Here is a 24367-nt window from a genome sequence, read left to right as displayed (position 1 = left end):
ACTCCTATGTCCTTCCCTTCTCTTTATTTTCAACTCTCCATTCTGCAGCTTTTCTCTTTTTGAATTAAACTAAGAGATTGTCCTTATTGTTTCTGCCCATTCCCTAAAGCCTTTGGCGTGTAGACTATTTGGTGCACATACAGTCCACACTAATAATGCCAGATAGCTTAAAAATAATGAACGGTAAACCTCAACGTAGCCTAGAAATTGGACAAGAATGATAAGCCACCCAGCTGCCCTTCATCCACAAAATATATCATGACACTAAACCCGCCCGCCCCGCAGATACAGTGCCTTGCAAAAGTATTCATCCCCCTTGGCGTTTATCCATTTTGTTGCATTACAACCTGTAATTTAATGGATTTTTATTTGGATTTCATGTAATGGACATACACAAAATTGTCCAAATTGGTGAAGTGAAATTAAAAAAAATTATGGAAAAGTAATATCTGGTGCGACCAATTATCTTCAGAAGTCACATAAAGTTTAAAGTCCACCTTTGTGCAATCTGTCACATGATCTCAGTATATGGACACCTGTTCTGAAAGGCCCCAGAGTCTGCAACACCAATAAACAAGGGGCACCACCAAGAAAGCGACACCATGAAGACCAAGGAGCTCTCTAAACAGGTCAGGGACAAAGTTCTGGAGAAGAACAGACCAGGCTTGGGTTATAAAAAAATATCTGAAACTTTGAACATCCCACGGAGCACCATGAAATCCATTATTTAAAAAAATGAAAGAATATGGCACCACGACGAACCTGCAAAGAGAGGGCCACCCATCAAAACTTACAGACCAGGCAATGAGGACATTAACCTGTTGAGTGTAGGGGGCAGTATTTTGATGTTTGGATGAAAAACGTACCCAAATGAAACTGCCTATTTCTCAGGCCCAGAATCTAGAATATGCATATAATTAGGATAGAAAACACTTTAAAGTTTCCAAAACTGTCAAAATATTGTATAACAGAACTGACATTGCAGGCGAAAACCTGAGGAAAATCCACCCGGAAGTGCTGTTTTTCCTGAAAGCTCTCTGTTCCATTGCCTGCCTTCACTACATTTAAAGGGATATCAACCATATTCCTTTTCCTATGGCTTCCATTTGTTGTGAACAGTCTTTAGACATAGTTTCAGGCTTTTGTTTTGAAAAATGAGCGAGAAAGATCACGTCATTGTATGGCTGGGTGCCAGCAACGATTTGCATGCGCAACAGTTTGGAGCAGACATTTTATCTCGCTCTCCTATTGAAGAAGGTACAGTCCGGTTGAAATATTATCGATAATACACTGCTCAAAAAAATAAAGGGAACACTAAAATAACACATCCTTGATCTGAATGAATGAAATATTCTTAAATACTTTTGTCTTTACATAGTTGAATGTGCTGACAACAAAATCACACAAAAATGATCAATGGAAATCAAATGTATCAACCCATGGAGGTCTGGAATTGGAGTCACACTCAAAATTAAAGTGAAAAACCACACTACAGGCTGATCCAACTTTGATGTAATGTCCTAAAAACAAGTCAAAATGAGGCTCAGTTGTGTGTGTGGCCTCCATGTGCCTGCATGACCTCCCTACAACGCCTGGGCATGCTCCTGATGAGGTGGTGGATGGTCTCCTGAGGGATATCCTCCCAAACCTGGACTAAAGCATCTGCCAACGCCTAGACAGTCTGTGGTGCAAAGTGGCGTTGGTGGATGGAGTGAGACATGATGTCCCAGATGTGCTAAATTGGATTCAGGTCTGGGGAACGGGCGGGCCAGTCCATAGCATCAATGCCTTCCTCTTCCAGCCACATGAGGTCTATCATTGTCTTGCATTAGGAGGAACCCAGGGCCAACCGCACCAGCATATGGTCTCACAAGGGGTCTGAGGATCTCATCTCGGTACCTAATGGCAGTCAGGCTCCCTCTGGCGAGCACATGGAGGGCTGTGCGGCCCCCCAAAGAAATGCCACCCCATACCATGACTGACCCACCGCCAAACTGGTCATGCTGGAGGATGTTGCAGGCAGCAGAACGTTCTCCAAGGCGTCTTCAGACTCTGTCACGTCTGTCACATGTGCTCAGTGTGAACCTGCTTTCATCTGTGAAGAGCACAGGGCACCAGTGGTAAATTTGCCAATCTTGGTGTTCTCTGGCAAATGTCAAACGTCCTGCACGATGTTGGGCTGTAAGCACAACCCCCATCTGTGGACGTCGGGCCCTCATACCACCTTCATGGAGTCTGTTTCTGACCGTTTGAGCAGACACATACACATTTTTGGCCTGCTGGAGGTCATTTTGCAGGGCTCTGGCAGTGCTCCTCCTGCTCCTCCTTGCACAAAGGCAGAGGTAGCGGTCCTGATGCTGGGTTGTTGCCAACCTACGGCCTCCTCCACGTCTCCTGATGTACTGGCCTGTCTTCTGGTAGCGCCTCCATGCTCTGGACACTACGCTGACTGACACAGCAAACCTTCCTGCCATAGCTGGCATTGATGTGCCATCCTGGATGAGCTGCACTACCTAAGCCACTTGTGTGGGTTGTAGAATCCGTCTCATGCTACCACTAGAGTGAAAGCACCGCCAGCATTCAAAAGTGACCAAAACATCAGCCAGGAAGCATAGGAACTGAGAAGTGGTCTGTGGTCACCACCTGCAGAACCATTCCTTTATTGTCTTGCTAATTGCCTATAATTTCTACCTGTTGTCTATTCCATTTGCACAACAGCATGTGAAATTTATTGTCAATCAGTGTTGCTTCCTAAGTGGACAGTTTGATTTCACAGTTTGATTTCACAGAAGTGTGATTGACTTGGAGTTACATTGTGTTGATTAAGTGTTCCCTTTATTTTTTTGAGCAGTGTATATTGTACAAACAACCTGAGGTTCAATTATAAAAACGTTTGACATGTTTCTACGAACTTTATGGATACTATTTGGAATTTTTGTCTGCCCGGTCATGACCGCTCAAGCTTGTGGATTTCTGAACATAATGCACCAACCAAATGGAGGTATTTTGGATATAAAAATCATCTTTACGGAACAAAAGGAACATTTATTGTGTCATTGTGAGTCTCGTGAGTGCAAACATCCGAAGATCATCAAAGGTAAGCGATTCATTTTATTGCTTTTCTGACTTTCGTGACCAATCAACTTGGCTGCTAGCTGTTTGTAATGTTTTGTCTGCTGAGAGAGATTTCCTTCCATATACGCTTGGTATACTTTCGCCGAAAAGCTTTTTTGAAATCTGACACGCCAGGTGGATTAACAACAAGCTAAGCTGTGTTTTGCTATGTTGCACTTGTGATTTCATGAAAATAAGATATTTTTAGGAATTTAATTTGAATTTGGCGCTCTGCAATTCAGCGGATGTTGACAAATTATCCCGCTAACGGGATGGGTGCATCAAGAAGTTCAGAGAGGCAACAAAGAGACCAAAGATAACCCTGAAGGATCTGCAAAGCTCCACAGTGGAGAGGGGAGTATATGTCCATAGGACCAGTTTAAGCCATACATTCCACAGAGCTGGGCTTTACGGAAGAGTGGCCAGAAAAAAGCCATTGCTTAAAGAAAAAAATAAGCAAACACGTTTGGTGTTTGCCAAAAGGCATGTCTGGTCAGATGAGACTAAAATTGAGCTTTTTGGCCATCAAGGAAAATGCTATGTCTGGCAAAAACCCAACACCTCTCATCACAAGAATAACATCCCCACAGTGAAGAATGGTGGTGGCAGCATCATGCTGTGGGGATGTTTGTCCATCGGCAGGGACTGGGAAACTGGTCAGAATTAAAGGAATTATGGATGGAGGGAAATTCTTAAGGGAAACCTGTTTCAATCTTCCAGAGATTTGAGACTGTGGGACGGAGGTTCACCTTCCAGCAGGACAATGACCCTAACCATACTGCTAAAGCAAAACTCAAGTGGTTTAAGGGGAAACATATAAATGTCTTGGAATGGCCTAGTCAAAGCCCAGACCTCAATCCAATTGAGAATCTGTGGTATGACTTAAAGAATGCTGTACATCAGCGGAACCCATCCAACTTGAAGGAGCTGGAGCAGTTTTGCCTTGAAGAATGGGCAAAAATCCCAGTGTCTAGATGTGCCATGCTGATCGAGAGGTACCCCAAGAGACTTGCAGCTGTAATTGCTGCAAAAGGTGGCTCTTCAAAGTATTGACTTTGGTTGGGTGAATAGTTATACACGCTCAAGTTTTCTGTTGTTTTTGTCTTATTTCTAGTTTGTTTCACAAGAAAAAATATTTTGCATGTTGTGTAAATCAAATGATACACAACCTCAGAAATGTATATTTTAATTCCAGGTTGTAAGGCAACAAAATAGGAAAAGTGCCAGGGGGGGGGGGGGGGGTGAATACTTGTGCAAGCCACTGTATAAGTGAGGGTACTGCGGGTTATGAATCAACCTGTGCATCACTAGTGTCTTCTGTCCTAAAATGTGTGCTGGTGCTTGGTAGTGGCTGTTGTTTCAACAGGAGTAATTTCAGACAGACATACTTAGCTGCTGCTGTCCTGTCCTGTCCACTATTGATGTGTCTCCTCCTGGAGGAGGAGACTTACGTACACTTACGTTGACGTAACACACACACACTCAGAGGCACACGTAAACACATGCACACACACACACTCAATATTCTCTGACTCAGAGAACAAGCTGACAGTTGAGAAAAGCTGCAGCAGGCTTACCATACATAGTACACGATGGACCATGCCAGACCTTCACACACTCACAAGTCACATCTCTATCTCTGTCTCAGCATGGCCCCTGGATGGTATGACCAGGTGTGTGTGTGTGTGTGTGTGTGTGTGTGTGTGTGTGTGTGTGTGTGTGTGTGTGTGTGTGTGTGTGTGTGTGTGTGTGTGTGTGTGTGTGTGTGTGTGTGTGTGTGTGTGTGTGTCTGGTGGTGGGGGGGTCTGGGCTGTGCCCCTGCTTATAGTTGTTTTTGTTTTGGAGTCACTGTTGAATGCCGCTGTTTTGGAGAGATTAGAGAGGTGGGATGGTTTTAGTTGGGGATCAGAAAATGTGGATTTATCAACTAGACACAGTATGGTGTACAGTCACATACCCAAACACATGCAAACACAGACACACTTACAGCTGATTACATGTGTGCACACACAAACACTCTCTCTCTCTACCTCTCTCTCTCTACCTCTCTCTCTCTCTCTCTCTGTCACACACACACACACACACACACACACACACACACACACACACACACACACACACACACACACACACACACACACACACACACACACACACACACACACACACACACACACACACACACACACACACACACACACACACACACACACACACACACACACTAAGTAACAACTATTGCAGCTGGGGCGCAACTTTGGTTTCAGAAGTGGGGTGGATATAATCTGGTGGTGGGTCTGGGGGTCCCTCAGAATTTTTGGGGCCATTTAAAGCTCATTTCCTGCATTTCTACTAGGGCTGTCGACGACATAAAAAAACACTACCAAGAGTACTCTTTTCTTTCGAACAATCAATCAGTTGAAATTTGAAAACTTGTATTTTTCTATATATAGACACACCCTATGTGTTCTGATAAAATCATCTTGAGTATATGTACTGAACTTGTCTGATGCTTTAAGCATGCTGTTTTATTAAATATTTAAGACAAATGACTCAAGAGGGAGCCAGAGAGCAAGATAGCCTGACCAGAAGAAAAAAACCTGTTCCTGATGCTGCTGCTGGCCTTTGCAGATTCTGCCTTTACGCTCCTGAAGTTGCCGGTAATCTGCAATCTTTTTTATTTGGAGTGCCAATTTATCTTACCATTTGTTTTACCCTCTTTCTCCCCAATTTCGTGGTATCCAATTGTTAGTCGTTACTGTCTTGTCTCATCGCTACAACTCCTGTACGGGCTCGGAGAGATGAAGGTCGAGAGCCATGCGTCCTCTGAAACACAACCCAACCAAGCCACACTGCTTCTTAATAACACAGCAGGCATCCAACCCGGAAGCCAACTGCACCAATGTGTCAGAGGAAACACCGTACGCCGAGCGACCTGGTCAGCGCGCACTGCACCCGGCCCACCACAGAAGTCGCTATTGCATGTTGAGACAAGGATATCCCAACCGGCCAAACCCTCCCTATCCCGGACGACGCTAGGCTAATTGTGCGTTGCCCCATGGACCTCCCGGTCGCGGCCGGCTGCGACAGAGCCTGGGCGCGAACCCAGGCTCTGCATCCTCAGAACCCAGTCTGCATCCTCAGAGTTTTGCGCACCAGTGAGCTCAGGACAGACACCGCTGTAGGCTATTTGTGCAAGGGATAAGAAGTAATCAGATATTTTATGACTTTTCCATTGGATCAGAGCATTACATTTTTCCCTTTCATGCCAAGTGGTTATCGAAAAGGAGAGAGCTGGAAATATTGTTATAATACATTGAGGAACTATTGGTATTCTCAATTGATTCTAAAACCATACTTTGTTTACTTGTTGTTTGTGGTGAAGAAAAAATACTTTGAGAAGCTCCACAGCTCATTAGTGGTGATGAGTAACGGCAATCAGAAATACTATCAGACATCCCAAAATGGGCACATTTATAGGCCTATATTTGCGTGCAGGCCAGGTAGACTAGTTCTACTACTAAATGCGTAATCAGGTGTGCGTCCTCACTCAACATTGACAGGAGCATTTCAAACAAAAGACGACCAATAAATTGACAAACATAAATGGAATGAAATAAACAAAAACGTATTTCTCAAAAGTGTATCATAGATTGTGAGTTCTGCTAAACACATGTCCAATTTGACAAGGAGAACGGTAAATAACTGTAATAATATATTGAATGCAGAAAATACCGTAACCTACAGTAACACACATTTCAGATGAGAAATTATGGGAATTCATATTAAATTTAGGCTATTACTTGTGAGTGTATGTGATATATTTAGAATTCAAGGCACACTTAACCAGCATGGCTACCACAGCATTCTGCAGCGACACGACATCCCATCTGGCGCTTAGTGGGACTATCATTTGTTTTTCAACCGGTCATTGAGCCAACACACCTACAGGCTGTATAAGGGCTATTTGACCAAGAAGGAGAGTGATTGAGTGCAGCATCAGATGACCTGGCCTCCACAATCCCCTGACCTCAAAGCAATTGAGATGGTTTGGGATGAGCAGCCAACAAGTGCTCAGCATATGTGGGAACTCCTTCAAGACTGTTGGAAAAGCATTCCAGGTGGAGCTGGTTGAGAGAATGCCAAGAGTGTGCAAAGCTGTCATCAAGGCAAAAGGGTTGCTACATTGAAGAATCTCAAATATTAAATATATTTTGATTTGTTTAACACTTTTTTGGTTACTACATGATTCCATACGTGTTATTTTATAGTATTGATGTCTTCACAAAATAGTAAAAACAAAAAAAAATCTTGAATGAGTAGGTGTGTCCAAACTGGTTCCTTATGTAATGGGGAATTATTAGACACAGCAAACAATGCACACAATAAAGTTATGAAACAATAAATACCCACAAAATGGCGGGAGATAATACATTCTGGAGAGAGACGTGTCTTGTGCATCTGAGCCACAATCCCCATATTCTTAGACCATGTGGCCTTCTTATTGGATTAGTCCACTGAGACAGGCATAAATCAGACAGGTGTCTCGTATGCCATGAAAAAAAACATATATTTGTGGCTGCTAGACTGTCTGAACCTGACCCCTTTTGTCATACAGTATTCCATATAAGGCACCCAGACCTTTTAAAAGTTACACAGTATCCCTTTACTCTCGTAATACATCAAATCTAGTGATAGATAACTTGATAATTCTGTCATCCATTGAGACATTGAGGGAGGATAATGGCAATGCATTTCTTAGCCGCTAAGTTACACAGTTTCTTCTGAAAACGTTCTTCAGTATCAACATTTCCAAGCAAACAAAAACAAGGAGAAGGGATAATCAATATACATGCTGAGATAAAATAACACACTAACAGAATTCAGCCAGCCTTCACAAAATCATAACATGCAAATACAGTTGAAGTCGGAAGATGACATACACTTAGGTTGGAGTCATTAAAATTTGCTTTTCAACCACTCCACAAATTTCTTCTGAACAAACTATAGTTTTGTCAAGTCGGTCAGGACATCTACTTTCTGCATGACACAAGTAAGTTTTCCAACAATTGTTTACAGACAGATTATTTCACTTATATTTCACTGTATCACTTTTCCAGTGGGTCAGTTTACATACACTAAGTTGACTGTGCCTTTAAACAGCTTGGAAAATTCCAGAAAATGATGTCATGGCTTTAGAAGCTTCTGATAGGCTAATTGACAGAATTTGAGTCAATTGGAGGTGTACCTGTGGATGTATTTCAAGGCCTACCTTCAAACTCAGTGCCTCTGCTTGAAATCATGGGAGATCAAAAGATATCAGCAAGAACTTTGAAAATAAAAAGTAGACCTCCAAAAGTCTGGTTCATCCTTGGGAGCAATTTCCAAACGCCTGAAAGTACCACGTTCATCTGTACAAACAATAGTATGCAAGTATAACCACCATAGGACCACGCAGCTGTCATTCTGCTCAGGAAGGAGACGCGTTCTGTCTCCTAGAGATGAACGTACTTTGTGTGCAAAAACTGCAAATCAATCCCAGAATAACAGCAAAAGACCTTGTGAAGATGCTGGAGGACACAGGTACAAAATTATCTATATCCACAGTAAAATTAGTCCTATATCGACATAACCTGAAAGGCCTCTAAGCAAGGAAGAAGCCACTGCTCCAAAGCCACCATAAAAAAGCCAGACTGCGGCTTGCAACTGCACATGGGGACAAATATCGTACATTTTGGAGAAATGTCCTCTGGTCTGATGAAACAAAAATAGAGCTGTTTTGCCATAATGATGAATTGTTATGTTTGGAGGAAAAGGGGGAGGCTTGGAAGCCGATGAACACCATCCCAACCATGAAGCACGGGAGTGGCAGCATCATGTTGTGAGGGTGCTTTTCTGTAGGAGGGACTGGTGCACTTCACAAATAGATGGCATTATGAGGGGGAAAACGATGTGGATATATTGAAGCAACATCTCAAGACATCAGTCAGGAAGTTAAACCTTGGTCGCAAATGGGTCTTCCAAATGGACAATGACCCCAAGCATACTTCCAAAATTGTGTCAATATGGCTTACGGACAACAAAGGCAAGGTATTGGAGTGGCCATCACAAAGCCCTGACCTCAATACCATAGAAAATTTGTGGGCAGAACTGAAAAAGCATGTGCGAGCAAGGAGGCCTACAAACCTGACTCAGTTACACCAGCTCTGTCCGGAGGAATGGGCAAAATTCCCCTTATTGTGGGAAGCTTGTGGAAGGCTACCCAAAACTTTTGACCCAAGTCAAACAATTTAAAAGCAATGCTACCAAATAGTGATTGAGTCTATGTAAACTTGTGACCCACTGGGAATGTGATGAAAGAAACAAAAACTTAAATAAATAATTCTCCCTACTATTAATCTGACATTTCGCATTCTTAAAATAAAGTGGTGATCCTAACTGACCTAAAACAGGGAAGTTTTACTGGGATTAAATTTATCAACCTTTGATACCATTTGGAAATAAATTTGAGGTTTGTCAGACTGTCTTAAAATTGTTTCAATCTTTGAAGCTTCTGGCTTGTCCAGTGTTTGCTGCACAGAGAGAATAAAGTGTTGCATCTGCAAAAGCTCACCTCAGCACCGCCACAGACTGGTCTTCCCTGGCTGTCTGAACCTGTCACCATCTGATCCTGCTAAGACATGATGAGCATAGTATTATACCAACTTCTTATACCATGTCAGTGTGAAAAGTAGAGAATTAGCTAGGGAAACTTGCAGATCAATAACCTTACATTGCTAAACTGAATAAAAACTCACATTGTGCTGGAAAAAAACTTCAGAATATCAGACTTTAATCATTGGCCACTGGTGTCATTGTTTGATTCAGGTCTAGTGTGATTGAGGCAAAATAATAGCTAAAGTTATTGAGTTAGTTAGTTAAAACCTGTTGATGGGGTAGGGTTCCCTTTTGGAAACGACCCCTCCCACGTTCAGCTGGAACGGTGGCGCATGGAATGCAAAAATATTCTTAGAAATATTTAACTTCCACACATTAACAAGTCCAATAGCTCAAATGAAAGATAAACACCTTGTTCATCCAGCCAGCAAGTCAGATTTCTAAAATGTTACGGCAAAAACATAGCATATATTTATGTCAAACCACCACCAAAGACACAGCTAATTTGAATAGCCAAGTTGAACAAAATATGCAATCAACAAACGCAGGATTCAAAGAAAAATAATTCACTAACCTTTTGAAAATCTTCATCAGATGACAGTAATAGGACATGTTACACAGTACATTTATGTTTTTTTCAATAATATGCTATTTATATCCATAAATCTCTGTTTACAATGACGCAATGTTCAAAAAATGCTACTCAAATGTCCGGAGAAATGATGATAGCTCCGGCAGATTACATCAGATAACAAGCAATACACATCATAAACTTTGACTAAATATACATGTTCTACATATAGATAGAAAGATACACTTCTTCTTAATGCAACCGCTGTGTTACATTTATTTTTAACGTTACAGAATTTGTTCACTAGGCTATAATATGAGACGGCGCTCACACATTAGCATTATGTCTCCTCTATGTTGGACTCCACAGAAACACAAAAATAACCACATAAATATTCCCTTACCTTTGATGTTCTTCGATCATAAACCGTGGAAGTAGTCATACTTACCAAAAACTGCGTTTGGTTTTCAAGTCTGTGTCTTTGGGCTATCAAACACGACAAATTCCGTCTGAAATGCAGCCAAAATTCTAGTGGATGCGCATCAAAACTTCAAAATTACATATTATATGTCGACGAAACTGGTCAAACTACGTGCAGAATCAGGCTTTAGCATGTTCTGAACATGCAAACCAATCCTTAGCTCGAACAGACAAACAGACATCGTTTGGTCAACCCTGGAAGAAAGAGAGCTCTGGACCCGACTCGCGCATCAAAGTGCATGTATTTTCGCGTGACCTGAAGGTTTCAGCCCGCCAAAAGTGGAGGCATTCTCACAATGACAGGCCCCACTGAAAGCAGACATCGCACTGAATAGATAGAAACTGTTCCCAGATCTGAAGCTGGTTGGCAAGGGTGGGGGCGATGACGTCAAAGTTGGCCCAACTTTCATGATGACAAGAGAGAGTTTGGGATAATGGCTGCCCTGAGAGTTCTGCTTTACATTACAGACATAATTTGAACGGTTTTAGAAGCTTTAGAGTGTTTTCTATTCAATTATAATTATTATATGCATATATTAACAATTTTGGACAGATTTTCTTTCTGTTTACTATGGGCACGCAATTCCTCCAAAGGGGGCAGTAGTCAGCCCATTATTAACGCTAACCAACTTTTGGCAATGGTACATCAACTGATGAAAACTAGCCAAGTTAATTTACTTCTGTTTAAACTGGACAAAAAGTCTATAAAACATTTCATACACTCAACAGCTGTTAGATACAGCTACCTGACAAATAGCTAGAGACTAGAGCTGAACTGGCTGTTGTTGCTACTAGCTAGCTAGTTCATTCTCTTCAGGCAGAACTTCATTCGAGGGGGATGAATTATTACTGTAGCTAACGTTACACTACTAGCTCAACACTGGGAATAAATATTTAAAACAGCAGTTACCTTGCCAGCTACATCAGTCGTTCTGTCCCTGAACAGACAGTTAACCCACTGTTCCCAGGCCGTCATTGAAAATAAGAATATGTTTTTAACTGACTTGCCTGGTTAAATAAAGGTTAAATAAATAAAAAAAATATATATAAAAAATAAAGAGTATCCAGTTTCTGCTCTGCTTGTTTTTACTTCTCTGAGAAAAAGCGTAACACACAGCGAGACAGCAGCACTGTGCCTTTCAGAAGCTTTGCCTTCACACAGCCTGTCTGCACGCTCTGTGGTGTCCACGCGGTCCTAAATCCAGCTGGCTGAAATTGCCATGCGGACTCTGAGGCGTCCGCATGGTCCTAAAGCACACCAATGCCGCATTTTGGTATCACAGTGCAATTTGTCATTTGGTCATGTCCCCGCCATCCCCAGTGAAAGTTGTGCCCCTGTATTGCAGTAAATTAATTGCCCGTAAGTACTCCCCGTGCCGTCAGTGAGCGTTTAATTAGACTGAAATGATGGGGCTTTTGTTTTGGCACAGGCAGAGTTTAATGAAGGGTCTGAACTCACTAAACAATCAACAGTGAACAACAGTTCATCCTGCACCATGCAGATATCTTGGGTTTCTGTGCACCTTGTGTGAGTGCTGAGTACCCACTGTAGTATTGCATTCCTAACTTTGAGATTGAAAGGTGTAATATAGAGATTTAGAGGTGTGTGTTCAAGTTTCAGATTTTAAGTTTTGATGTCAAATGCACAAGTACAGTGAAATGCCTTTCTTGCAAACTCAAAACCCAACAATGCATTCATAAATGACAATGTATTACTAGAAAAAACACACAAGAAATAAGAATAAGAAATATGAAATAGACAATAAAGTAAGTAAGTAAGTAAGTAAGCATACTATATGCAGGAAATATTTAAAAAGTCCATTCCAATACAGAGAACAGTAGCTTGCATGTGAGTGGGTGTGTGTGGGTGTGTAGAGTCAATATAAATGTACGTGCATATTATGTGTGAGTGGTTAGAAAATTATGGAGTGAGTGCTTGTGTGTGTGTTAGAGTGAGATTGAAAGTGTGTGTGAGTGTGTATAGAGAAATGTTTGTGTGTGCATTTGTGTTTGTGTGTGTGTGACGAGTACCCACCTGTAGTATTGCATTCCAAACGTTGAGATTAGAATGTAGATTTACATTTATTTAGAATGATTAGTATATTTAGAACGATATTGAGTTATTTTTCCTCCCTCGTAGAGATGAAACAACTCCTACAAAATGCAATTTGGACTCAACATTTGCTTTAGGATAAATAAGCAGCTGTTCACGTAACCTCCCTCTCTCTCGCTGTCTTTCGCTCTCTCCCTCCTCTCTCTCTTCTCTTTCTACCCTCGTCTCCCCCCTATTTTCCCTCTCTCTCTCTCTCTCTCTCTCTCTCTCTCTCTCTCTCTCTCTCTCTCTCTCTCTCTCTCTCTCTCTCTCTCAGAATGACAGTATGGTGGACAGTAATGGGGAGGAGTCTCAAGAGAGTCTGAATGTACTGCCTGACATCTCTCTGGTGAGCCCCGCAGTCAGGCCCAGAACCAGAACCTCATAAAGATGGACAGAGCAGAGGTTGGAGGGATGGATGGAGGGAGAGAGAGGGAAAAACAACAAGCTGGAAATGAAAGAGGGACGAGAAGAGGAAGCAACGGATATGCAGTTTGAACTCTTATAGCCTATTTCTTTCTTTCCTGTGGAGGAGTCTGTTTAGAGTTAGAGGATATTATGGCATATATTTTTCCTCCGCTTCCTCTTCCTCCTCCTCCTCCCTCCTTACTAAGGAGGAACTTGCTCTCTGTCTGACACCTGAGGTAAAAGCTCTAATCAGAAACACACAAGCACAAACAAGAATACCTACCACAGTTACCAGAGCAACGGTAACCGATGTCGACAGGAGGCTGTGTTGGTTCCAAGGCGATGTAATGTGGGACACAGAAAGCAAAGACCTGAAGAGTCTTAAAAACACCTCAACTCCATTCAGCCAGAACATATTTGTGTTGGTTTTGATTGCTTTCTCTTGCTATTTTTAAACCCATGAATCACTTCATTCATTCTCTCCCCGCTCTTGTTGCTGTTTTCATTGTTCATTTCTCAGTTGGTTTTGGTTGGAGGGGAGAGCTTGTTGCCGGGGACACAGCGGACTGGGAAGCTGTAACCTGAGGTTATACAAAGACCATGTTTAGCTGTGGGTCTCAACTGAATCCTAGCCTAACTGAATGAGTTGTGTTGAATTCTGAGGCGTGATAATTGGTAGTGTGTGTGTGTGTGTGTGTGTGTGTGGAATGAGGAGATTCCAGAGATGTGCTGTAGTATATGAGTGTTTTGTGGGATGAAAGGAATGTGATCTGTTTGTTCTCCTCTTATCTTAGGATGAGGTGCATTCCACATCCGAATCTCCCCCCACCTTCAACCCCCCACCCCCCCCAGGGCTGCAGAGGCATCCCAGCAGACGAGACCAGGTCAAAAAACGCCCTTCCTCCGAATCCTCTTATTCTGGACTCTACTTCACCGCCCCTGCCCATAACCCACCCAAGGACCAGAGGGGGAACCAAGGGTCCCCCTCCTCACCCAAGGTCCCCCTACAAAATGATTTCTCCGTCCCCCATAAGAGGGACCCCTCCGTCCCCCATAAGAGGGACCCCTCTGTCCCCCATAAGAAGGAGATGGCAACTTCCAAGTTTTCCATGGTCAACAAGCACGCCATAGGCCCCTTCCATAGAGTCCAGTCATCTATTAAGACCACCAAACCTGCCGCTCCCTCCCCATATCTACCCCCTCCCCCTCCACTCCCTGCCCCATCCACACCCCCTCTCCTTCCACACAGCCCGGACAAGGCCTCCTCTGGCTCCAACAAACAGCACTTTGTCATGGTGGTGGTCCACAGGCCCAATGCAGAGTCTGACGTCAACGAGGTGCGGTCCCTGCCCAGTCACGAGGTAAGAGGCATGGAGGGAGTAGGTTGGAGGAAAAGCCAGAGTTGGACTCCAGATTTGGACATGAAGGATTGGTTACACAAATAAGAGGAAGTGCATGTTTATGTGTAATCATGGATGTATGTATTTCTGCCTGAGTGTGTCCCTGTGCCAGTCTCTAACCTTCTGCACCCATCCCCTCAAGGTGCCACCCTGTCCCATCTGTCAGACAGTGGACAGACACTGAGTGAGGACAGCGGGGTGGACATTAGCGAGTCGGGGCGACTCAGCAGGGAAAGCAGTCCCCACACACGCCCCCCACGAGACCCCAAGGGGGCACGTGGGGACAGCACCGCCAAACCGGTGAGGAGGACACACCAGCGGGGATAAAGACGACACAGAAAGAGAAAGAGGGAGATGTATGGATGGATGAATGGATGGATGGAGCTGAAAGGGAGAGATTACAAGAAGAGAAACAGACAAACAGAGCTGGGTTGTCCTCTGTCACTGCTCACTCTATCTGAAGCTTGTTCTCAATCCTAACTTCTTTCTGTTTTATTCTTTCTTTATGCACATACAGTTTTTCTTTCTTTGCTCATTGATACATTTTTGTCCTTTCACTGATTTCTCATCTATTCAATCACTTCCATCTCATCTCATACTGCGCTAGAGGTCTCTTGTTTCCTCTGCCTGTCCCTTTATGCTTATTGCTGATTAGTGGTTAGGTGGTGGGAAAATTGTTGATTGGTTCCTACCTTTATGGGCGGACCAATGTGTAACAAAGGTGCAAAAGAAAAGAGTTAATGGGTCTCCAGGGTGAATATTTGAGTAAAAAGGTGAGTTATATTATGCCCCCTCTCTTCTCTATCTCTCTCTCTCTCTGCAGCCGGGTCTCTTGGAGCGTAGCTCCACACTGGTGAGGGTGGCAAAAAGTGCCAGCACCCTGGGCATCGCCATCGAAGGAGGTGCCAACACTCGCCAGCCCCTGCCACGCATCGTCACCATACAGGTGGGTCTCAAACAGCCTAGAATACCCCTCATGCCCCTCACCCTTCTCACCCCTCCCTTTTCAAGTCATCTCCGAAATGACAGCTTGCCAGACAATCTCCTGCACCTGTCAGAATTGATCTAGCCATGGTACTCTGTGTTCTGCAACTCTGCACTGCCATTGGCCCGTGCCGCCTCCTCTTCCACACATGGCTACACAACACAGCCTCTGTCAGTCTGTGGTTTCACACTGGAAGAGAACTCAAACTGAGATCCCTGGCTGCCATGCCATTGTTCCTCCACTCCAGAGGACTGGCAGATTTACCAGGGATGATTATAACCTTCAGAATAGACTCTATAGCAGGGCTCTGACACTCAGAGGGCCTGAGACAATGAGACAATGCTAAGCAATTATACATTTTATTTGTCACATGTGCCGCGTACATGCGCCATACTAGGCGGTGATGCAACCAGATGCTCTCAATGATGCAGCTGTGGAACTTTTTGAGGGTCTGAGGACCCATGCCAAATCTTTTCACTCTCCTGAGGGGAATAGGCGTTGTCATGCCCTCTTCACGACTGTCTTGGTGTGTTTGGACCATGATAGTTCATTCGTGATGTGGACACCAAGGAACTTGAAGCTCTCAACCTGCTCCACTACAGCCCCGTCGATGTAGTCCACGATCATCTCCTTTGTCTTGATCACGTTGAGGGAAAGGTTGTTGTCCTGGCACCACACTGCCAGGTCTCTGACCTCCTCCCTATAGGCTGTGTCATCATTGCCAGTGATCAGGCCTACCACTGTTGTGTCATCAGCAAACTTAAGGAAGGTGTTGGAGTCATGCATGGCAATGCAGTCATGGGTGAACAGGGAATACAGGATGGGACTGAGCATAAACCCCTGGGGGGCCCCCATGTTGAGCATCAGTGTGGCAGATGTGTTGTTACCTACCCTTACCACCGGGGGTGGCCCGCTAGGAAGTCCAGGATCCAGTTGCAGAGGGAGGTATTTAGTCCCAGGGTCCTTAGTGGTGAGCTTTGAAGGCTCTATGGTGTTTAACACTGAGCTGTAGTCAATGAATAGCATTCTCATATAGGTGTTCCTTTTGTCCATGTGGAAAAGGGCAATGTGGAGTGCAATAGAGATTGCGTCATCTGTGGATCTGTTGGGGCGGTAAGCAAATTGGAGTGGGTCTAGGGTTTCTGGGATAATGGTGTTGATGTGAGCCATAATATAATAATAATAATATATGCCATTTAGCAGATGCTTTTATCCAAAGCGACTTACAGTCATGTGTGCATACATTCTACGTATGGGTGGTCCCGGGGATCGAACCCACTACCCTGGCATTACAAGCGCCATGCTCTACCAACTGAGCCATGACCAGCCTTTCAAACCACTTCATGGCTACAGATGTGAATGCTAGGGGTCGGTAGTCATTTAGACAGGTTACCTTGGTGTTCATGGGCACAGGGACTATGGTGGCCTGCTTGAAACATGTTGGTATTACAGACTCGGTCAGGGACAGGTTGAAAATATCAGTGAAGACACTTGCCAGTTGGTCAGCGCATGCCCAGAGTACATGTCCCGGTAATCCGTCTGGCCCTGCGGCTTTGTGAATGTTGACCTGTTTAAACATCTTACTCACATTGTCTACGGAGAGCGTGATCACACAGTCATCAAGTACAGCTGGTACTCTCATGCATGCTTCAGTGTTGCTTTCCTCAAAGCGTGCATAGAAGTCATTTAGCTCATCTGGTAGGTTTGTGTCACTGGGCAGCTCGCGGCTGTGCTTCCCTTTTTAGTCGGTAATAGTTTGCAAGCCCTGCCACTTCCGGCGAACGTAGGATTCAATCTTATTATTGATGCTTTACCTGTCTGATGTTCGTCTGATTGCATAGCGGGATTTCTTAAAAGCTTCCTGATTAGAGTCCCGCTCCTTGAATGCGGCAGCTCTATCATTTAGCTCTGTGCGGATGTTGCCTGTAATCCATGGCTTCTGGTTGATGTATGTACGTACGGTCACTATGGGGACGAGGTCATCGATGCACTTATTGATGAAACCTGTGACTGATGTGGTGTACTCCTCAATGCCATCGGAAGAATGGCAGAACATATTCCAGTCTGTGCTAGCAAAACAGTCCTGTAGCTTAGTATCTGCGTCATCTGACCACTTCCGTAATGAACGAGTCACTGGTACTTCCTTCTTTAATTTTTGCTTGTAAGAGGAATCAGGAGGACATAGTTATGGTCAGATTTGCCAAATTGAGGGCGAGGGAGAGCTTTGTACTCGTGTCTGTGTATGGAGTAAAGGTGGTCTAGAGTTTTTCCCTCTGGTTGCACATGCTGGTAGAAACTAGGTAAAACAGATTTTAAGTTTCCTTGCATTAAAGTCCCCGGCCACTAGGAGCACCGCCTCTGGATGAGCATTTTTTTGTTTGCTTAAGGCCTTATACAGCTCGTTGAGTGCAGTCTTAATGCCAGCATCGGGTTGTGGTGGTATTAGACAGCTACGAAAAATATAGATGAAAACTCTCTTGGTAAATAGTGTGGTCCACAGCTTATCATGAGATACTCAGTCGAGCAAAACCTTGAGACTTCCTTAATATTAGAGTTTGTGCATCAGCTGTTATTAACAAATAGACACCGACTTACCGGAGGCAGCTGTTCTATCTTGTCGATGCACAGAAAACCCAGCCAGCTGTATGTTATCCATGTTGTTGTTCATCCACGACTCGGTGAAACATAAGATATTACAGTTTTTAATGTCCTGTTGGTAGATTAGTCTTGATCGGAGCTCATCCATTTTATTATCCAATGATTGCACATTGGCTAATAGGACTGATGGTAGAGATGGATTACCCACTCGCTGTTGGATTCTTACAAGGCACCCCGATCCTATATATCGGCGTCTCTTCTTCATGCGAATGACATTGCGTCCGACTTGTTAAATACAAATCTTTGTCCAGTATGAGGTGAGCAATCGCTCTTCTGACTTTTCAGAGCCTCTTTTCTGTCAAAAGAGACAGTGGCAGCAACATTAGGTACAAAATAATTTACAAATAATACAAAAAACACACACAATAGCACAATTGGTTAGGAGCCCGTAAAACGGCAGCCATCTCCCCCGGCACCATTATTTATGCAGCATGTTCCGTGTTTTAATGGTATGCTTGCGAAAAACCCCTGGAAAGAATTAGGGGTTTACATTTAAATATTACAGTATCCATAGCAATAGGGTCAAAGATCAACCCTGTGATGTCGTGACTAAGGTTAGACGTCCGTGGGTGTGGCTAGTTCAAGTCCAGCTCAGGTAAATATTGCCCTTTACCCTTGCAAGTTCTTTACATGAATGTCTAACTGTAAGAGTACATTAAATGTGTTTTTTGGGTTCCAAGCACCCTTTCATTTGTTTAATCAAGACGATAAGAGTTGATCCCATTCTCTCCCTTTACCTGAAGGAGTACATCCACTGAGAGCAGTGACTGTTATGTGAAATAAAGGGTTGGCTGAACTGAGGTAATACCACCGGACCTGGCTGTAGCTCTGCTCTGTTCAGGTCTGTTTGTGTCTCTTTTGATGAACCTAAAGAGTGAGGAGAGAGGAGGGCTGGGGAGGGAGCTGTGCTGTTCTGTGGAGTTCAGAGAACCACTGAAAGCCATCCCGCTCAAAATATGCTTTGGTGAGATGCTAATGAAAAATAAAAGAGCCGCTGATTGCGAGGGGAGCGACAAAGGCTCTGACCGTGAAATCAGCATATTCAAAATCAAAGAGAGCAACGGAGGGAGGGAGATAGGGAGCTAGGAAGGGGAGAGAGATATACAGAGAGATGGAAGAGAAGATGGTACATAATAATAAAGGGGATTTAGACTGAGAAAGTTGACAGAGAAGGGGAGGTAGGGGAGGAAGAGAGAGAGAGAGAGAGAGAGAGAGAGAGAGAGAGAGAGAGAGAGAGAGAGAGAGAGAGAGAGAGAGAGAGAGAGAGAGAGAGAGAGAGAGAGAGAGAGGCAGGTAATCGAGCGAGTGACAGACAGGCATGGGAGGTTTCAATTTCAATGAAGGCTTTTGATGCCCAATGCAATCGCGGAGTAGTCAATACTATTGATAAAGGGTTTGCCTCCTGAGACCGCTTGGAAGTAAATCTTAATCACCAAATCTTGATTAAAATATCCTCACCAAAGCTTGATTAAAATATCATCACCAAAGCTTTATTAAAATATCATCACCAAAGCGTTTTTTTAAATATCATCAACAAAACTTTATTAAAATATCCTCACCAAAGCTTTATTAAAATATGATCACCAAAGCTTTATTAAAATATCATCACCAAAGCGTTTTTTAAATATCATCAACAAAACTTTATTAAAATATCCTCACCAAAGCTTTATTAAAATATCACCACGAAAGCTGTATAAAATATCATCACCAAAGCGTATTTTAAATATCATCACCAAAGCTTTATTAAAATATAATCACCAAAGCTTTATTGAAATATCATCACCAAAGCTTTATTAAAATATCATCACCAAAGCGTTTTTAAAATGTCATCACCAAAGCGTTTTTAAAATGTCATCACCAAAGCTTTATTAAAATATCATCACCAAAGCTGTATTAAAATATCACCAAAGCTTTATTAAAATATCATCACCAAAGCTGTATTAAAATATCACCAAAGCTTTATTAAAATATCATCACCAAAGCTGTATTAAAATATCACCAAAGCTTTATTAAAATATCATCACCAAAGCTGTATTAAAATATCACCAAAGCTTTATTAAAATGTCATCACCAAAGCTTTATTAAAATAGCATCACCAAAGCTGTATTAAAATATCACCAAAGCTTTATTAAAATATCATCACCAAAGCTGTGTTCTCTTGTTATCTATGCATTGTAGGCAGGCCCACATTATTTTAGCCATACAGGTCCCTTTGTTGATGTACGTTAAACCCCTGCCATGATGTAGGCTACATGTCCATGCCCATCATAAAACGAAAGATACCGGGGAACCTCGTAATTAGAAGTTATCTGCAACCTGTAAAAATCGCTAGTTTTCCATTTCATATGTTGAAAACCGAAGCCTTCCCTTAGGCCTACTATAATGAAGGTTGGTTCAACAGCAATGCGTGTCTTTTTAATATGGGTGATGTCATGATATCATTCATTACATTTTACATTTATTTATTGCTGGGGGTTTTTAAGAATAGATTGCTTATTTTTCGTTTAGTTGTATTATAACCAAATATAGAATGATTCACCTTCCTGGTTTTATCGTGACAACGTCTGTGGTGCGCTTGGAATGCAACTTCTGAAGATGTGTGAATACGATCTGATCTGTAAAATAGTTCCGATTATGTTCTGAAAACACAGGCCTATTCGGGAGCAGTATGACAGTGAGTGGACATTCTCCCTTTCTCTTTATAGTGGATCTTTATCCAGCTGCACTGTTTACATTGTTTTAATACTATATGCCCGCAGTGTGACATAGCCTATTTAAAACAAGTTGTTTTGTTTAGTATTTGATTATAATTATTTGTTCTATTTTTACACCTTATCAATAATTCATTTAATCAAGCTTATTTTCAATATAGTGCCATGTCCATGCTCAGCTATAATACAATGTACATTAGGCCTAGCCCCTGTATCAGTGTGAATGCTATTAAAGCCATACAATTAGTTAGAACAATGTGGACTGCAAATGGGTCAACAAATTTAGCAAAAACAGGTCTACATTTTGTTATTACGTTTCAGTAAGCCATTTAACAAACTCTAACGGACTAACATCGGAATTGGAGTTGATTCCAAGGCAATAAATACACAACTTGTAGCAACCACATATTTCGCCATTGAGCATGTTTTGATTGGCCAGTGAGGGGCCAAGCCTCTACACACCCACAACTTTTTTATTCATCAGAACCTTTCGCTCAATGCCACCAAGTTTTTTGCCGATAATTGTGATTGTGAAAATAGCATAAATATTTCTGACATGATCCTCAACCTGTAACGCAAAGGTCCTTTTGCTTCCTGGTTTATTAGTAATTGTAACAGTGACGATGTGCCAACGAGTGTTTGTCGTCTGTTTGTGCTTTCTTTATCACAAATAAATTTTCTAGGTCTCTCTCTCTCTCTCTCTCTCTCTCTCTCTCTCTCTCTCTCTCTCTCTCTCTCTCTCTCTCTCTCTCTCTCTCTCTCTCTCTCAGAGGGGCGGTTCGGCACACAACTGCGGGCAGCTGCAGGTGGGTCAGGTAATCCTGGAGGTAAACGGGGTTTCCCTGAGGGGCCGGGAGCACAGGGACGCAGCGCGCCTCATTGCTGAGGCTTTCAAGACCAAAGAGACAGAACACGTGGACTTCCTGGTCACGGAGTTCAACGTGGCACTGTAGGAGGAAGTAAAGGAAGAAGAGAAGGAGAGAGAGACTCTTATCATGGAGGGAGGAGGGACAGGGGCTACAGAGCTGGAGAGGATAGGGGGTGGCTGTGGGGGCAAAGCGGCATAGTCCTACACACTGTTCTGTACATTGGTTCATCTACCAACCTTTATCTGGTCACTTGGCCTCACCATCCTCAACATCCTCCAGCTTTAGCCCCAAAACTAGACACGGACACAGTTGCACTCTAAGTTGAGAAGTTGCCATGATTTCTGATTTTCATGGACTTTCACCATCCTTGTGACCTTGGTTTTTAGGATACTCCCTGCAGCAGTCATTTCTCTGGACACCTTATTGTATGTGTTTATGGCAAAATCATGTACTGTCACTCTATATGTGTTGGCTAGTGGCTTCATCCTGTGGATCTCAAATGGACAATTGGACAATGACGCCATCAGCACTAGAGCTCTGGCAGAAGATATGCTCCTGAAGCGGTCAGTTAGTGGTCAGTTAGCGGTCAGTGTCTACTAACCTGCGTCAGTCTGAGAGACTACCAGCACACGCAAGAGACACAGGCTGTGTCGCAAATAGGACCCTATTCCAATATAGCGCACTACCTTTGACCAGAACCCTATGTGCCCTGGTAAATAGTAGTGCACTAAATAGGGAATAAGGTGGGACGCAAGCCAGCCTTCCATCCAGCAGATGGAAGAGGCAGGAGGAAACACCATTTTCCAATGACAGTTTGTTTTTGTAAATGTACAAATGTAGATACTATACAATATATACATAAAGATAATCTATGAATTATAGAAACCTATCTTACATGCTTAAAAAGTAGAATTCTTCAAAGTGTACTGTTAAGTCCCTTTTCTGCAAATGTGTCCCCAAGTGAAGAGTAATGGAGATGATTGTGTTTTAATTGCCCTCTCTAGCAGTGCTAGTCAGCCGTACTATTTGTGTTTACACAAGGGGCTTGCAGGGGCCTGCGTCACATAGTAATTACTAAGAGGTAGTAATGAGGCATTTGGGAAAGGAAACTGCTGCAGAAGCTCTCTCCGATACACACTCCCAGAACACATGTGGCCCAGCACACACACACACACAGGCATGCCATCTTACCACACAAACACACAAGCACACAAACAGGCAGAAGTCACGGTGGATTGATGGAGAGCTGATGCTAAGAACTTGAAGAAGCACTTTATCCAATAATTGAACAGGTATGAGGAGCAAGTCATGGCAATCAGGAAGAGGAAAAGAGAAATAGAGAGAGACGGAGAGACACAGAGAGACACAGAGAGAAAGACAGAGTGCGAGCGAGAGACAGAGAGACACAGAGAGAGACAGAGAGACACAGAGAGAGACAGAGAGGCACAGAGACAGACAGAAAGAGAGAGAGCGAGCGAGAGACAGAGAGACACAGAGAGAAACAGAGAGACACAGAGAGAGACACAGAGAGAGAGACAGAGAGACACAGAGAGACAGACAGAGAGAGAGCGAGCGAGAGAGAGACAGAGAGACACAGAGAGACAGACAGAGAGAGAGCGAGAGAGAGACAGATAGAGAGAACGACAGACAGAGAGAGAGCGAGCGAGAGAGAGAGACTGAGAAGTGCAGTAGTTGTTGTGGAGGATTATTTGTTTCCTCTCTGGGAGGGAGAGGGGGTGAGAGGGGGGAGAGAGAGTGAAGCGGTACATGTGCCATTCAGGGGAGTTTTAGAATTATAGCGGACAGATAGAGAGGGACAGATGGAGAGAACGACAGACAGAGAGAGAGACAGATAGAGAGGGACAGATGGAGAGAACGACAGACAGAGAGAGAGAGAGAACGACAGACAGAGAGAGAGACAGATAGAGAGAACGACAGAGAGAACGACAGACAGAGAGAGAGAGAGAGAGACAGAGAGAACGGCAGACAGAGAGAGACAAGAGAGGGACAGATAGAGAGAATGACAGACAGAGAAAGAGACAGAGAGGGACAGATAGAGAGAACGACAGACAGAGAAAGGGACAGATAGAGACAGAAAGGGACAGATAGAGGGACAGAAAGGGACAGATAGAGAGGGACAGATAGAGAGAACGACAGACAGAGAAAGGGACAGATAGAAGTTACTGATGTAGCAACAATAATCATCAAGTTTAAGTCAGGTTTCTCTTGATGTCCATTAACATACAAGTGCTTTGTTCACCCCATTCAGATAATAGAGATTTTTCATCATTTCAGTCATTGTATATTTATGCAGCATCCCAAATGACACCCTTTTCCTATAGTGCACTACTTTTGACCAGGACCGATAGGGCTCTGGTAAAATTAAGTCCCCTATATAGAGAATAGTGTGCCATTTGGGATG

At 43.3% G+C, this 24367-nt stretch overlaps 1 protein-coding gene across 1 annotated transcript in view; it reads left to right on the top strand.

Moving 5' to 3' along the window:
* The window catches only part of LOC124047691 (whirlin-like), a 150594-nt gene extending 127204 nt beyond the window's left edge, over positions 1–23390 (top strand). The window contains exons 8-12 of the mRNA XM_046367999.1: positions 13192–13263; positions 14117–14683; positions 14819–15022; positions 15546–15668; positions 21847–23390. Of these exons, the coding sequence (XP_046223955.1) occupies positions 13192–13263; positions 14117–14683; positions 14819–15022; positions 15546–15668; positions 21847–22029 (1149 nt within the window). The 3' untranslated portion in view covers positions 22030–23390. The remainder of the gene's footprint in view (positions 1–13191; positions 13264–14116; positions 14684–14818; positions 15023–15545; positions 15669–21846) is intronic.
* The last annotated feature ends 977 nt before the right edge of the window (positions 23391–24367 follow it).

This window comes from Oncorhynchus gorbuscha, linkage group LG11, assembly GCF_021184085.1.
Source record: "Oncorhynchus gorbuscha isolate QuinsamMale2020 ecotype Even-year linkage group LG11, OgorEven_v1.0, whole genome shotgun sequence".
Taxonomy (NCBI): Eukaryota; Metazoa; Chordata; class Actinopteri; order Salmoniformes; family Salmonidae; genus Oncorhynchus; species Oncorhynchus gorbuscha.
This window is presented reverse-complemented; position numbering and strand designations above follow the sequence as displayed.